The sequence below is a fragment of the Balaenoptera physalus genome, assembly GCF_965194825.1.
Source record: "Balaenoptera physalus genome assembly, chromosome: 15".
NCBI lineage: Eukaryota > Metazoa > Chordata > Mammalia > Artiodactyla > Balaenopteridae > Balaenoptera > Balaenoptera physalus.
Window position 1 is genome coordinate 66,307,719 of NC_138894.1, and position 17,443 is coordinate 66,325,161.

Below are 17,443 nucleotides of genomic sequence, written 5' to 3' on the forward strand. Positions count from 1 at the left end.
CAAAGATCTGGTTGGCCGGATGTACAGGAGGCCTATTCCATATCCTTCCAACCCTGGTTAGTTGTACCAGGTCTAAAATACTTGTGAAGGTCTGAAATACAGCCATCCATGGATTTATTAAGATTCTAAATACTGTGGGAAGTAGAAAACAGGCAAGCTAGACTTTGGATCAGACCCACTCTCCAGAAACAAAGGCCTATAGTTTAGCAGTTTCAGGTTTGATGTTCATACAAAGCTTGGGATATCCTACTTTTTGCTTCCTGGAAAACTATGTCATTTAAACATTTTCAGTTTGTGAAAACTTTCTTAAATCATTATTATAAAAATAGGGCCTCTATGCATTTTTATGGTGCCTCATACTTCTCAAAATACTTCAGTTTTTTTCTTAACTCATTTGGACCTGAAGTTATTTGTTTGACTCTCTGATTCATTCATTCAGTAAATATTCATTGCATGTGCTAGGCACCACACATAATGACGTACACAGCACAGCCCCTGGCCTTCTAAGCTTAAAATCAGAAATTAATCATTGCCATAATATAGAAGATGAGACTCCTAATTTCACATATGAATAAAATAGTGGCATCACCAATAATAATGACAATAGCTAACCCTCCATTAAGCACTCACTTAGTTTAGCTCTTGCATCAAATTTTGAATCCAAGCCGCCTGGCTTAACCACTACATATGTATAGTTAAAAATATATATCCGTTTCAAATTCAGTGATGTTCAGAATTCTTCTTTTTTTAATGTCTCTGCTTTAAATATTACTGTTTTCTGTAAGTTTTATCGAGTTTTTTGTGTTGTAGATACCCCACAGACAAGTGTTACTCATGTAACCCAACTGGAGAGAGATACCATTCTTGTATGCTTGGACTGTAAGTTTTTATTTATGAATATCTTATCTTAATGAGTTTTTTTTATCTTAGTTTCTGAGTGACTTTTTTGCTTTCTAGGTTGTATAAAAATAGTAAATCTCCAAGGAAGATTAAAATCTAGCAGAAAATTATCTTCAGAACTCACCTTTGATTTCCAGATTGAATCAATAGGTAAGCCAGAGTTTTGTGTTTCTTGTTTGATTGCATTATGAACTGCTTAAAATAATTGGTCTAATAATTATTTGAAATTATAAAAATATATTACTAAGGGCTCATTCTTTTAAATTGTAGTATGTAATGAATATGAGGTGAATATCAGTCTTTGCTTTTACACATTCTCTAAAATAGTTTAACAACTGTGATATAATCTGTAAATAATGTTATTTTCCCTACAGATTTGGCATTTTCAAAATAAATAATTAAATATCATTATTCATAACCTAGTTATGAATTTCCATTTTCTCCAGACTCCTGAAGAGTTCCCCTATAAGTACTTTAAAATTTAGTACTCAGTATAGTCTATTGTATTTTTGCTGTTGTAGCTTCTAATCAGAGATCCATAAGTATATGGAATTTCCTTCTTGCCGTTTTTACATTTTGCTTGATGAGTTTTTCTGAAAACGGATTTCTTGCACAATCAGTATTCTAAAATGATTACATTCAGGAAAAATAAGGTGAAATGATCATACACAGTTTTTCTGGTGTCCTTTATCAGTAAAGATACTTGCATGTATATGCGTTAGCGGACGGTAGGGCCAAGGGCAGATAGTTCATTTGTCTTATTCTTGGTCCTATTTTTATTCTTTCTCCCAGTTAGAATGCCTCTCTCCCAACAAGCAAACACTGATGATAATAAGAAGTCAGTTTTGAGGGACATCTGCTCAAGATGTTAAAATGGATTCCATACTTAAAAACACATAGCCAGCTCAATAAAGAAGACAAAGAACAGAAACCCAAACTAGTATGAGCTCCTGAGTGGTAAAGAAGACTAGTAGTGTCCCACAGGAGATGGGGAACCAGAGCCAGGCTTGTGGTTTGAGGCACCTACTAATCAAGACTCTCCTCACATAAGGCCTCGTGGTTTTATAGGGGATTTTTATCCACCGTTAAAAGAAGGAATAGTTCCTGTCCTATACAGACTGCTTCAGATTGTAGACAAAGAAGGAATGCAGAATAAATCAGTGTTTAACACTATTGATAGTAAAATCAGTTAAATTATACAGAAAACAAAATTACCCAATCTCATGAAAATAGATTTTGGAAAATCTATATAAAATACTAGCAAATAGAATTCCATATCATCAAATAGTAGACTTTACCTCAGAAGAGCAAAGATGGTTCAACATCAGAAAATTTATTTATGTAATATAGCACATTAAAGATTAAAAGCGAAAAGTTATGTAACTCTTCAGTAGATGTACAAAAAGCATTCAGTAAAATCTGTCATTCATGATTTTTTTTTTTAAAACAACTTTTTAGAAATTAGGAGTAGAAGGAAATGTCCTTCATCTAGCAAAGCCTATTAAAAGTATTGTGTTTAATGGTTAAACTAATTCCCACTAAGTTGGAGAATGAGATAAGGATGTTTGCTATCATCACATGTCAACATAGTCTCATTGGGCTATGAAAAGGGAACTATGAGGATTAGAAAGAAATAAGTAAAAAGTCACTTTTTTGCTGATGGTATGAATATCTACTAGAATATACAACTCTAACTGTTAGAACCAATAAGAAAATTCAGAGTTGCTAGATATGAGAAACACAGATGGATAGCTTTCTGATATGCCAGTAAGACATGTAATCAAACATATTTAAGACCATCATCTAGGAAATTCCAAATTATTGTTTAAAAGCATAAAAGAAGATTTAAACAAATGAACTGCACTGCGTCCGTGGATAGAAACACTGAATATGGGAAAGATGTCAGTTCTTCACAAATTAATCCACACATTCAGTGCATTTGCAATAAAAACCCCAGTAAGGTATTTTCTGCCACTTGATAAGCTGATCTTAAAATTCATGTGGAAAAGCTAAAGGCCAAGAACAGTAAAATAAATTTTGACGAATACTTGCCCTACTTGATGTTGAAACTTACCATAAATCCATAGTGATTAAGACAGTGTGGGATCAACACAGGGAGAAATAGAAGAGTGGAACAGAAGAGAAGGCTCAGAAATAGACCTACGTGTAATTGGAAATTCACATCATATGTCAGTGGGGAAGTGATGTCCTGTTCAACAAATGATGCTAGTACAATTGGTTATCTGCAGGAAACAAAATCAGTTTTTCTCCTCACTGAAGACACACAAAAATATATATTAAATGTGAAAATACAAAAAGCAAAACTAGAATTTTTAGAAGGCACATATGCCTGTATCCCAGTAATTCTATTGCTAGGTGTCTACCCCAGAGAAAATTTTGTACATGTATTTAAGAAGAGGTACAAGAATGTTTATTGCAGCATTTTTTTAACAAAAAAATTAGAAACATCATTTGGTTCATCATACCAAATGTATAAAAGTTGGAAACATCCAATATAAAGTTTACACTGATAATGTGAACTTACTGTGTTGTAATAGTAAAAACATACATAAGAACAACAAATACCAAGTACGTAACAGCGGTTATCTCAGGGAGGAAGGAGAGGTTAGAATACAACTAGAGTAGGAGTTTATAGGGATGCTGGCTGTATTCATTTTTATTTAAAACAAAAAGCAAATATGGCAAAATGTTAGGATTTGAGAGTTAAATGGTGGATACACGTGTTTTTAGGCTATTCTCGTATTTTTCTGTATGTTTGAAATATTTTATCAAAACAAAAATTTCTATAGCAAAAAATATTTTCAGTGAATTTTCTTTTTCTTACCAGAAAGATGAGTCAGGTCTGTATAGTATTTATGCTGTATAGTATATACTGTGTAGTTCTAGGCAGTATGGTAAAGATGCCATTGTAAATATGGAATGACTAACACTAGTTATTAATTGAAATATTGTTGTGCAAGGTAGAAAGAGGGATGAAATAATGCTTGTCAGTTGAACTCTTGTACTATTAACAGTAACTGAGCTGTTCTTACCTGCTAGTTTGCCTACAGGACAGTGTGCTAGCTTTCTGGAAACATGGAATGCAAGGTAGAAGTTTTAGATCTAATGAGGTAAGTAATCTTTTAAAAAATTATGTCCAATAAATGGTCATGAAGCATTATCAAATTCTACATCACACAATATTCTTTAACTTTGGAAAATTCCTGATTGATGCAAGGAATACTTGATTTGCTAATTTTATTGATATTTTCTGTATTCAATCTAGTGATAAAATTAATGGCGCATACTTTATAGCAACCTCTCTCTGTCCATTCAGTCAAACAGTTTCAGTGCATATTTTATGTGCTTCCAGATAATCACCCTTCTATTCAGAACAAGAACTTCCTAAATACTGCTAAAAGTGAGCCAACTCTGATTTTCTTTCAACTTTTCCCAGGCCGTCACCTGGAACAAGAGTGCTGATGCAGGCTCTCTCTGTCTTGAAGCACCTTTTCTACTTTGTATTTCAGAAATAATGACCAATGTAGACGATAAGTAAAGGGTTCCACATTTCTCTTGCAGCCACCTTGCCTATTTCTGGTATCCTTATCTCCTTAGTCCTTCCTACCTTAATTTAACTCCAGGAATAATTGAACTCCAAGTCATATGACGTATTTAAATCAGTTCATCAGAAAGTGCTGGGGCTATAAGCATGAACAAGACTTGGTACTTGCCCCCTAGAATATTACAGGCAAGTAAAATCATCCTAAGTTCTTTCAATAACCCCAAGCCAGTCTCCGTAGTAACTTTTACTTGAGCATTGGAGGGAAGGGAAAACATTAGGTGCCTCAAGCAAGAAAATAGCTCATTTGTGTTTTAAACTGTCGTTCGTTAAGATCAGAGCATTTCTTCTAACCAGTAAACAGTATATATAGCAGAATGATCATGAGCGTGGGTTCCTGAGGAGACACCCGGGTTCAGTCTCAACTGTGCTGTTCAGTAACTGTGTGACCTTGACACATCACTTTAACTTCTCTTTGCCTGTATTTTTTCATCTGTGAATTGAGGACAACAGCATAGTACTTGTTTCATAGGGTTGCTAAGATTAAACAAGAGGAAGTACGTGATGTGCTTGGCACAATGCCTGGCCTATAGTAAGTATTCAAGAAAGGTGGCTGCCAGTGTGTTTCTTTTTTTTTAAGATTTTTTTTTGTTTTAACGTGGACCACTTTTACAGTCTTTATTGAATTTGTTACAATATTCCTTCCGTTTTATGTTTCGGTTTTTTGGCCACAAGGCATGTGAGATCTTAGCTCCCCAACCAGGGATCGAACCCGTACCCCCTGCATTGGAAGGCGAAGTCTTTAACCACTGGGCCGCCAGGGAAGTCCCCTGCCAGTATGTTTCTAAGAGTAATTCCCTCAAGAGGGCTCACCTCTCAGGAAGATTTTTTTTTTTAAATCACCTGAGGGAATGGAGCCTGGAGATAAGAATAGTCAACAGCTAATAAACACCAGGCAGAGAAAGAAAGGCATCATAGGATACAAGAGAATGGTTTAAAAAAGATAGTTTGCCCAAACAATCACCTGAGGGGCTTTTTCACACTACATACGCAGCCCTCACTAAAAACAACCTCTCCAAAAATGCTATGTCCTTCAAGTAGGCCAGTCCCAAAATATTGAACACTTCGAAGATCGTGATGATGAGCCATCACTACTGAAGTGAGCGAGTTGTGTCCTTCAGGTGTGCTAAGTTACAAAAGAAATCAAGAACCACTGACTGCTGTTTCCAGAATAATTTCAGTTTCAAAGTCAAATTGTTTTTTCAGCCTTACCGAATTTTGGGGAGAAGCTACTGCCATTAAAATTGGGAATGTTTTGCTTTCAGTAAGCAATAAACAATGGGTTTCTCTTTCTCCTGTAGACTTAGTCTTAACTCCCCAACTGGTAATTGGTCACACTGAGGACTTCTTTAAGGACATATGCCATTAGAAAATATTATTTCAGGAGACTTGGAAAGAAATGGGAAAGAGAATTGTTATCAGCTGAGCATTTCCTTAGCTAGGCATTGTACCCATTAATACTTACAAGAATACTGCAAGATACCACTGCAAAGTAGACATTGTCTATCCCATTTTGCAGAAGGTAAAACCGTTTCCAACAAATTACATACCTCGCGCAACTGTCACAGCTAGTAAGTGGGAGAACTGGGATTTAAACTGGAGTCATGAGTTTGTCCCATCATACCACACTGCAGCCTTTTAAGTGAAATGACCAGACCTAAGTGGCTTACTGCTGCAAGAGTTTTGCTATTAGCATTAAGGTAACTGACAGGAGGTTTCTGATAAATAAAACGGACTAGGTGCTTTGCTTTTAACTTTTTCCGTTGAAGTCTATATGCCAGCAAATGGTTTACTACTCTCATGTTTTATGATTGATTCAAAATTAGCCACATTTTTCCTAGACTAACAAATGGATGCACTCATGTGCTGATTTAACAAGTTAACGGTCATACAAGGATCTATTTCCATCTTAGGAATTATGCTTCTTTTCTATAGAGTTATAAATTAAATGCCCATATAAAATTTTGTGCCTTTCATTTCAGAAATTAAATTGATATTTTAATTGAACAGGTAACACAAGAAATTTCAGATAGCACGAGAATTTTCAGACTGCTTGGATCTGACAGGTATGAAAAGGAGTTGTATTAAATACATAGTTCTAAACATGTTTTATAAATCCAACATGAAACTGGTTTCTTTTTCAAGAGAATTGAAATTTCTACAGTAATATATTCAACATTATATTTTTCATAATATAAGAATTCGCAGGTCAGAAAGTTATGAAACCTTTGAGAATGTGCCTGGTCTTCCAGGTACCAAGAATATATAGATCTGTCAGTACTACTTTTGCATTAAACGTAATATCTAAAGTATGATTTATAGGACAAGAAAGAGGAGATACCATATGCTAGCAAACAGAAAAGTTTTCAGTTTTAGTACCAATAGGATTTGGAGTTCTATTCTGATTTACTTTCTGATTCTTGAACTACAGATTGTTTTTAGAATTCATGATAAGAATTAAGTTCCCCCAACTTATTCCTAGTACAGATTTTACCCCTCTGACTCTTAGGACAGCACTGGCTTAGAGGTGGGAGGTGGTGGGCAACAAAGGTGTACTTCCCAGAGCTGGAGCTGACTCTTCAATCGTAGTGATTTGCACATGGTTTCTGCCCACATATCAGATAAGGAGCATTTATTAGAGGCATACAATGAAGAAGCAGTGGAAGAATTTTCTGCTAACATTAGTTTTCAAGAATAACTTTGTTTTGTTGTATGTTTTTTGTTTGTTTTTTGTTATTTTAGGGTCGTGGTTTTGGAAAGTAGGCCAACCGACAACCCCACAGCAAATAGCAATTTATACATCCTCGCGGGTCATGAAAACAGTTACTGAGAAATGCTGTGCTTTGACAGTTAACTCTAGAGAGAAAGAACACTACCACTGCAACATTAACGGATGCTTGAACCTGTACAAAAGCTGCAGTTACCTGGCTTCAGTTACTTGTAATTTATTGTGGCATGAGACAAGATGGGGAAATTTTTTGTTTTAAGTGGTATGGATATATTTAGCATATTGAACCACACAAGTGCTTAATTCACTGTTATGTAATCTTTGTACATATAGGCAGTATTTTTCTGTGAAACTTCATATTGCTGAAGACATACACTAAGAATTTATGTAGATAATGTATTTTATGAGATGTACAAGTTAAGTGTCTTATCTGTACAGATGTAAATGTTGATGAAAATGCAATTGGGATTAATATTTTAAGAATCCTTTAGTATATTCTTGGGTGCGGCTATATTACAAAATGGGATGCTGGCAATGAAACCGTACATTTAACACTATTGTATTTTTATTATATGTAATTTAGTAACATGAAGATAAATCTTGTAACTTTTAAAATTGTAATGGAGGCTGTAATCATTTTATAATCTTGTTTTTAATTTTAATGCAAGTACACTGGTGTGTTTATATTTGCACAAAGTATTGATATGTGATGTGTTAAGTCACAAAAGTAAGCTGTGACCTTGTCAATATGCATTCGGCTCCCCAGCATCTTTCTAAAACGTATTTGGATTGTTTTCTATGTGAAACAAACCAATTAACCCCCTGTTGTAGTAACTGGTCTTTTTATATTTCAGCAGAATCCTGTAAGATTGCTTGTCTGTGCTTAAAAACAATACCTTCGAAAAAATTTTTGAATCACAGAATAGCGGTACCGTGACGTACGTAGCACTGCAGTTGTCTGAATTACAGTATGCACAAAGTATAAGTTAGCATTATCAAAGAGTCCACGCTAAACGTTTCTTATAATCACTTTGAAGAACTATAACATTCCAAAGAGCGAAGTGGTTCAAATTTCTAGTGGGATTTTTACTTTTGTTGGCCTTATTTTATGATCATTTTCATGTTTCTTTTGATTTAGAGTATTAACACTTGGCCAAAATAATTTAGTTACTACCTCATATAAACAATATAATGGTTACTACACATCACAGGAACTTAGTTTTGGTTAAAGTCATTTTTGATTGCTTTTTTCCAGTGGAATATGTATATACCAAGTTTTAGAAAAATGCACACTTTGGCTCTTTTTTGGTATATGTTCTTTATATTTTAATGTGAATATATACACAAAGAACAAACTAAATTGTGATTTATGTTCTTCATTTATTTTAATTGACAGTGCTTTTAAATATGTTCCTGATTGTACATAGTGTAAAATAAACATGTTTTTTAACATGCTGTTGTATAGTAGCTTGTCATCTGGCTTAATCTGTATATAGTAAGACTAAGACATATTAAGGAGAAAAAGTTTTTTTAATTATTCTAAAATCCTTAAGTAACCATTCTGATCCTTCAGATCTTGATTTTTTATTTGATCTGTCTCCTCAATTTCATAAAGGGGTAATTTTCCCACATTTGTGAAAAGGGCATCTTTTGTAGAATCTTCAGTTTCCTGATCAGGAAAATTAGTGAAACATTCATAATCTTTTGGTTAGAGCAGGGATCGGCAAACTGCATTCCTCAGCCCAATCCTGCTTAATGCCTATTTTTATATAAATGAATTTTATTGGAACAGATTTGTTTGCATGTTGTCTATAGCTGCTTTTGCAAAAAATACAGTTTTCCCAAAAAAACTATATTACCCACAGAGCCTAAAATATTTACCATCTGACCCTTTATAGAAAGAATTTGCTGACTCCTGGGTTAGAGAAAGGAAGGGAGAATGCAGTTCTGGAGGCAAGGAGGGGAAGATTATATGTGGGAAGAACTGGGTTGGGGATCACGAGGTGACATTTCTACTCTTGTTAATGCTCCTGCCTGTTGTTATGACCTTGGATAATTAACTCCAGAACAGTTTCCTTATCTAAAAATGTGACTTCTAAATCATACAGTTGTTAATAATCATAGCAGTTGTGTACATTTATCACTCTGCCTAAATGCATTCTGACTAATCTTAGCATTAATAACTGAATAATGACTGTTTTAAAAACACATCTTTATCAGTATAACATTATCAGTTTTTTGAAAAACAGACTCATGGAAAAGATTTTCAAGAAATCAATATTCTGTCCTTGGCATTTATTGACAAGGTTGTTGATCCTTTTTCTGGGCCACTGTTTTTTCTAGTTTCCAAGTCCTATAAATTATATAAAGGGTCACATCTCAAAAAAATTTAACTTTCACATTTAACTGTCAAGCATTTCAAAATATTTCCAGAAGATAACGTATACAACTGGTTGTGTGTTATGTATACAGACCCCTGGAATCAGTCTTTGAGAGAGAGGCCCAGTAACCCATGTTTCTATAAAGTTGTACAAATGATTTTAATGTGCAGCTCTTCATGAGAACCACTGGCCCGACAATGAATTTAAATCAGTGTTTCTGAGTGTGGTCCAAGTATCACTTGCCTCAGAATAATCTTTGATGACACTTAAGAATGCAATAAGAATGCACCCACTAACTTCTGATTGAGGATCTTTATTCACTGAAAAGGAAGAGAGCCACTGACTGAAATGTTGGAAAAGATCTGTTTCATCTTCATTGAAGTTTAAAGCTGTCTGTCTTGTTAGCTAGTTTCTTAGACATTGGTGTTGAGAAGAATGAGATCAATTGTTTCTGGGCCTTATTGGCAACATTCATCTTGCTAGTATGTCCCCAGTTTCAGTAGAAACCAGGAAATAAAGGATAGGTATCCCTTTTCACCATTACTAGAAGAAGGATACAAGTGTGCTATACAAAATATAATAAGTGCCCAATGCCTGTGTTTGTGCTGTTCCACATGCTTTGCATAGATTCTCCCACTGAAGTCCCAGAACAGCCCAATGAGGTAGGTAGGTATTGTTAACACCATTTTACAGATGAAGAAACGAAGGCACAGAAAGATTAAAAAACTTGCCCAAGAATATAGCCGGGAAGTAGTAGAGCTAGGACTTGAACCTAGGCACTCAGTTCAAAGTGTATACTCTTAACTACTGTGCTAAACTATGTACTACACAGAATATATGCAGTATATTCACTACCCTCTAAAATATACTCTAGCATTTCTCCCCTGAAATTAGACTTATTTTCTCCAGGAGTTGGATTTCAAATTCTGATTTTCACTGTCTCTTTGCAGCAAGAGAAATTAACTCTCTGTCTTAATTTTTCACCTTATCAAAAAGGATTTTCCTTATTCAAAGTGCTTTGTATAAGAATAAAAGGATTTGCATATAATTAATTTTACAATTAAAGCTTATGAAATACATCTAGTCAAAACTCATTACAAAGACTTTCTTTTAGTTTGCTCTTATGAGATAATTATTTAACTAACATACATTGATCATTTACAGTGGTTCCAAGCTCTTTACTGGCACTGGGGAAAAGATGGAAAATCATCATTCCCAGTATTCCAAGAGCACACTTGGATGAACAAAGATAGATTTAAAGAACAATGCAAAAGGCTGTGCCTAATTCTGGTTTGGGAAAAGGAAAGCCTTTGTGCAGAACGTTGTATATAAGCCAAGTGGTTGAGAGATGAAGAGGAGTGTATCAAGTGCAGAAAAAAATCAGGGTAGGGAGCTGTAGGCTAGACTAAGGCATATGCAAAAATGCTGCTTGATCAAGGAATAGAGACGTTCAACGCAGCTGAGCTTAGAGTGTGTGCAGCAGAGTAACAAGGCATGAAGCTAGAAAATAGGGATGGGCCTGATTGTGAAGAGCTTTCTAATGAGAAGAGTAGCTCTAATAGTCAACAGTTATGGAAACTGCAGAGATCAAATACCATGAAGATGAAAATAGCTGTTGGCAAAAAAAAAATAATAATAAGGGGGAGGGACTTCCCTGGCGGTCCAGTGGGTAAGACTGCGCTTCCAATGCAGGGGATGCAGGTTCGATCCCTGGTGGAGGAACTAGGATCCCACATGCTGTGTGGTGCCGTCAAAAAAAAAAGAAAGAAAGAAAAAAAAATAGCCATTGGATTTGTACCTAAGGTTATGTGATCTCTTGTATCCTTACTGAGAAAGTTACCTAAATAGCATGATGAGGGCAAAAATGATAGAGAAATAAGTTGATGTTAAGTTTACCTGGGAGTATGTTTGGTCTTGAAGGAGGTAAAGGTTTCTGTTTTTGTTTTTATCTCTGTTTCTTTGTTTCTAAAGATGGGCAGAGATTAGAACATATTTCTAAGCAAATGAAGGAAATGGAGAATTGAAGCTAGATGACAAAAAGGGAGAAGCGTTACCTCTGAGGGAAGAGGGGAAGTATCGACATCCTAAATCTGGGCATGATGGAGAGCATTTTACTGATGCTAAACAAAGTGTGTATGTGCTCATTAACAACAGAGATAGTGTTTCCAAGTTTCTCTTGGAAACAAGAAGGGTAGACTTTGGCAAAAATTATCTATTCCATTGTTAATACCTATACCTCCATATAGCATTCATCACATTACTTGTTTGCTTGACTTGATTCCCCACTGGGTGGCAAGCATGTCTCTCACTCTGAATCAGCCCCACATTAACTAGTACGATGCTCTCTGAATTATGAAAATGGCAGCAGTGCACCACAGGTAATACATAAAACTGCTTGTTAGCAAAAAGCCGACAGAAGTCTGCTGGAAAGCTATTTGGACACTAAGGCGGAACCGAAGAGTAATGATTAATAATAGAGGATCTGGCCACCCGAGGGTCTCTGCCCAGGCAAGGAAACGAACTTCTGTAACTTCAACGTTTACATTTGCTTAATTTTAGTGCTCCCGAGGCCTTGGATAGGAACAGGACTTGGTATAATCACAGTGTTGCGGAAAAGTGGTTAAAACGTTTCCCGAGTGCCTCCTTCAGGGCACCTTAAAAGGGTTCTCGGAGGAGAAACTGCTGCTGCGTTCACACTCTGCTGTTAAGGGCTGGCCCAAAGGTGACCCGCCGAGATGCTGAACCGGGGCCGCGGTCTTCCCCTGCGGCGGCCGCCGCGGGAACCGGCTCCGGAAGCCGCCCTGCCCCGCGCGGCTTGAGCGTCCGGTTGCCAGGGAGACGCCGCGGCGGTGGCGCACGGGAGTCGCTGCGCCGGCAGCGCAGCCTGCGACTGCGCCCCGCGCTGGAGTCGGGCTGAAGGGGCTGCTCGAGACTGTGTCGCCGTCGCCCTGTCCGCGCCGTAAGTGCGGCGGCCGGCGGGCGGGGTCCGGCTGTGAGGAGGGTCGGCGCCGGGGGTGATGGAGAGAGAAGTGGAGTCTGGAGGGAGGCTCCCAGAGAAGGGAAAGTTCCCTGAGAGAAGCGGAGCCGGGCAGCCTTGCGTTCGGCGGCCTCTGGAGGGACGGGCAGGGGTGGGGGGAGGGGCTAGAGGTGACAGTGACTCCCGCTGGCCGCACGACCCACCCGATGCGGGCCCCTGGGGAGCGGAGCGGCTGCGCTGGAGACCCCTGTGTAGCCGAGAAGCTGCAGTGTCATTAAATGTAGCGTCAAGACTAGTTTAGAGGCCTGGAAATCAAGTGGCTTATGCCAGACGTCCAGCTGTTACGTGTTCACATGAAATGTGAGGCTTTTAAGCAAAATTAGTTTCTTGGATTATGTAGATTATATGGGCTTTGGTTTTCTGGGGTTGCTTTTAGTTAATCCGATTGTACTATCACTAGGACAAGTTTACAAACACGTGTGTGTACTTCTGAAGTTCTGCGATTCAGTATTATGTTTATAAAACAGATGCAGAATGGTTTTATAGCCCATCTTCCTGGTCAATTTTATTAAATATAATTGCATGTTTGGTTGCGCTGGAAACAATAATAACAACATAGCAGACTGACTTTTAGCCTGTAGAATCTGTAACTGGTCTGGCCTGGTCTTGAAAAGGTCTTCTTACCCGCCCCCCGCCCCCTCATTCCTAACGCCACTATTTACACAAGTTTCCTCTAAACTTGTAGATTAGGAAATTAATGTGTTTTTTCACCCCATTTCCTCTCCCTTTCTTAATTTTGTTTTTCTTCTCTCAGTGTATTCTTTAAAGGCTGGCTAGAGCCCTCATGACCTGCTTTTGTGATACAATCGTGGAAAATAATCTGCCTTCAAGTGTTTTCTCGGTTTCTATGTGCATCCTTTTGCAAATCCTCAAGACTAAGGAAGTTAAATAGAAAATTTTCAAAGAATTTAATAATCCACTCAATTATCTATTTTATCTATCTTCCTATATTCACCAATCGGCCCAAGTCTATACCTGCTTTTGCCTTTGTACACAGAAGTTCGTTAACTTAATACTCAAATATTTGGTAAATTCTGAAGTCAGGAGGCCCTGTAGCCGAGAGGTACATAGGTTCAGACTGAAGGTGACTAATGATTAGAAAAAATATTTTCTTTTTTTTTTTCATTTTCATCTATTCCCTGCAAGTAGCTATCTCACTGTTTCATCGTGATTTCCTGACCAGGTACTATTTTAACAATCAAAATGTATTACTGCCTTTTGCTTAAAGAAGAAAGATACATATTTAGTGGGAAGGTTAGAGAATAAAACTATGGTAGGATTACAACAGACAGGTTGAGCACCTACTATGTGCCAGACAGTGGGCAAACAAGGCACATCAGGTATAATAAATGTGTAAAAAAGGAGTTGGGGAACTTAACTCAGTATGTGTGGAGAGAAAGAGCTTGCCTTTGGGGATTGGGAAGGGCTAAGCAGAAAAGACACTTGAGTTGAACTGCAAAAGATGAAGAGGATTTCGAGGTCAAACCTTCCAAGCAGCGGTTGGTATACGTAGAGACTTAGAGACTTGAAAGTGTTTGGGGAAGAATCTGAGAAGCACTGAGGGAAAGGTCCTTTGGGACCAGGGTGGAAAGGACTGTAAATATCATACTACAGTTTGAACTTTATTCTGTGGCAGTAGAGGCCATAACCATTTTTGAGGAAGGATGATATCTGATTATACTGATGACTGAGAAAGATGTTTTTGTTTTAATTGAAATATGCAGGAAAAAATGTGATTCGAAACTTTAGTCCCACTATCTATAGGTTTTTGTTGATTTTTTTTAAAATTTTATTTATTTATTTATTTATGTCTGTGTTGGGTCTTCGTTTCTGTGCAAGGGCTTTCTCTAGTTGTGGCAAGTGGGGGCCACTCTTCATCGCGGTGCGTGGGCCTCTCACTATCGCGGCCTCTCTTGTTGCGGAGCACAGGCTCCAGACGTGCAGGCTCAGCAATTGTGGCTCACGGGCCTAGCCGCTCCGCGACATGTGGGATCTTCCCAGACCAGGGCTCGAACCCGTGTCCCCTGCATTGGCAGGCAGATTCTTAACCACTGCGCCACCAGGGAAGCCCTATAGGTTTTTAAAATAGCTCTGTTTTGATATAATAATTTCAAAACTGCAAGCATAGTACAATTAACTCCCATAAATTTACATTCATTAATTGTTTACATTTTGCTCATTTCCTTTCTATCTCTCTCTGGGTGTATAAATATATATATGCATATTAATTTTTCTGTAACGTTTGAGGGTAAGTTGCAGACATCATGTCCCTTTATCCTTAAATAGTTCAGTGTATATCTCCTAAGAACTAGGACACTTACATAACCACAGTAAAGATTACCAAAATCAGGAAATTTGATATCTGATCCACAGTCAATATTTAGGTTTCGCCAGTTATCCCAGTATGATTCTTTATAGTTCTTTTTTTCCCCATTCCAGGATCAAACCCCACATCCACATTACATTGCATTTTCACATCTCTTCAGTACTGTTCAGTCTGGAACAGTACTTTGACCTTTGTCTTTTATTTGTTAAGAACACAGACGATTTATTTGTAGAGTGGTCCTCGATTTGGCTTTGTCTACTGTTTCCTCATAATTATATTCAGGTTTTGCATTTTTGGCAGAAATATCACAGAGGAGGGCTTCCCTGGTGGCGCAGTGGTTCAGAATCTGCCTGCCAATGCAGGGGACACGGGTTCGAGCCCTGGTCTGGGAAGATCCCACGTGCCACGGAGCAACTGGGCCCGTGAGCCACAATTACTGAGCCTGCGTGTCTGGGCCTGTGCTCCGCAACAAGAGAGGCCGCGATAGTGAGAGGCGTGGTGCGCGCACCGCGATGAAGAGTGACCCCCGCTTGCCACAACTAGAGAAAGCTCTCGCACAGAAACGAAGACCCAACACAGCCATAAATAAATAAATAAATTAATTAAAAAAAAAAATATCACAGAGGAGATCCTGTGTCCTTCTCAGTGGCTCATTTGACTCTTCTAGAAATTGCGTGTAAATGGAATCACATAATATGTGTTTTGTGTGTGTGTGTGGCTTTTCTCAGATAGCATTAAATATATATTTTTTAATGTTTATCACATTATAGCATGTATCAGTACTTTGTTCCTTTCTATTTTATTTTAATTTTTATTGGAGTATAATTGGTTTACAATGTTGTGTTAGTTTCTTTGTTCCTTTCTATTGCTGAATAGTATTTCATTGCATGGACAGTCATTCATCAGTTGATGGACATTGGTTTGCTTTCAGTTTGGGGCTCTTATGAATAATGATACTATAAATATTTTGGGAATTCCCTAGTGGTTCAGTGTTTAGGACTCAGCACTTTCACTGTTGGGGCCCGGGTTCAATCCCTGGTCGGAGAACTAAGATCCCACAAGCCACCGGGCCAAAAAATATATGTATTGATACATATTTGCAAACATGTCTTTGTGCAGACGTATTTTTTAATTTTTCCTAGATAGATACTGAACAGTAGAATTGCTGTTTACGTTTAACTTTTAAGATATTGCCAAATTGTTTTGCAATGGGACTGGGCCATTTTACATTCCCACCATTAATGTAAGAGCTCCAATTTCTACATATCCTTATCAATACTTGATATTGTCAGTTTTGTGGATTTTAGCCATTCTAGTGGGTATGTAGTGGTTTCTTATTGCGGTTTACTTATTTATTTATTTATTGGCCATGCCACATGGCCTGTGGGAGTTTAGTTCCCCAACCAGTGATCGAACCTGCACCCCATGCAGTGGAAGCGCAGAGTCTTAACCACTGGACTGCCAGGGAAGTCCCATTATTGTAGTTTTAATTTATATTTTCCTTGGCTAATAGCCTCCTTTCATGTGCTTATTAGACATTTGTGCATCTTGTTTGCTGAAATGTTTATTCAAATCTTTTGTCCATTTTTAAATTGGATTGTTTGACTTCCTACTGAGTTGTATGAGTGCTTTATGTTTTCTGGATACAAATCTTTTATCAGATATATGATTTGCTAATATATTTTATTCCGTCTGTGGCTTGTCTTCATTCTCTTAATGGAACATTTTTTTTTTTGAAAAGCAAAAGATTTTAATTTTGATGAATTCTGCTTTATCAATTTTTTCCTTTATGGATCATGCTTTTGTTGTCATATCTTAGATATCTTTGCTTAATGAGATTACAAAGATATTTTCCCATGTTTTTTCCTAGAAGTTGTATAGTTTTAGCTCTTATATTTTGGTCTGTGATCCATTTTGAGTTAATATTGGTATATTGTGTGAAGTAGCTATCTAAGATTTTTGGGTTTTATTTTTGTTTTTTTGATTATTCCAATTGTCCTAACACTGTTTGATGAAAAAAAATATTCTTTCCTCGTTGAACTGCCTTGGCATCTTTGTCAAAATCAATTGATCATTGATCAAAGGGTTTATTTCTTGACTCTCTGTTTTGTTCCATTGATGTGTATGTCTATCCTTAAGCCAATATCATACTCTCTTGATTTACCATAACTGTATAATAAATTCATTTTGGTGGCTTCTCTTGTTGCGGAGCATGTGCTCTAGGCGCGCAGGCTTCAGTAGCTGTGGCATGCAGGCTCAGTAGTTGTGGCACACGGGCTTAGTTTCTCTGCAGCATGTGGGATCTTCCCAGACCAGGGGTCGAACCCATGTCCCCTGCATTGGCAGGTGGATTCTTAACCACTGCACCACCAGGGAAGTCCCTATAATAAAATTTGAAGTCAGGTAATGTAAGTCTTCCAAGTTTGTTCTTATCCCAAGTTGTTTTGGC

General features: G+C 37.4%; 2 protein-coding genes across 7 annotated transcripts in view; both read left to right on the forward strand.

Annotated features, from left to right (window-relative positions):
• MAP4K3 (mitogen-activated protein kinase kinase kinase kinase 3) overlaps positions 1–11,413 on the forward strand; it is a 201,240-nt gene extending 189,827 nt beyond the window's left edge. For both annotated transcript variants that reach the window (XM_082427700.1, XM_082427701.1), the window contains 5 exons: positions 811–879; positions 958–1,050; positions 3,961–4,031; positions 6,533–6,588; positions 7,265–11,413. In XM_082427700.1, the coding sequence (XP_082283826.1) occupies positions 811–879; positions 958–1,050; positions 3,961–4,031; positions 6,533–6,588; positions 7,265–7,352 (377 nt within the window). In that variant the 3' untranslated portion in view covers positions 7,353–11,413. The remainder of the gene's footprint in view (positions 1–810; positions 880–957; positions 1,051–3,960; positions 4,032–6,532; positions 6,589–7,264) is intronic.
• A 1,059-nt stretch (positions 11,414–12,472) lies between these two features.
• Positions 12,473–17,443, forward strand: part of CDKL4 (cyclin dependent kinase like 4) — a 58,241-nt gene continuing 53,270 nt past the window's right edge. For all 5 annotated transcript variants that reach the window (XR_014254292.1, XM_082427844.1, XM_082427840.1 and 2 more), the window contains exon 1: positions 12,473–12,590. The gene's annotated coding sequence lies outside the window, so the exon portion shown is untranslated. The remainder of the gene's footprint in view (positions 12,591–17,443) is intronic.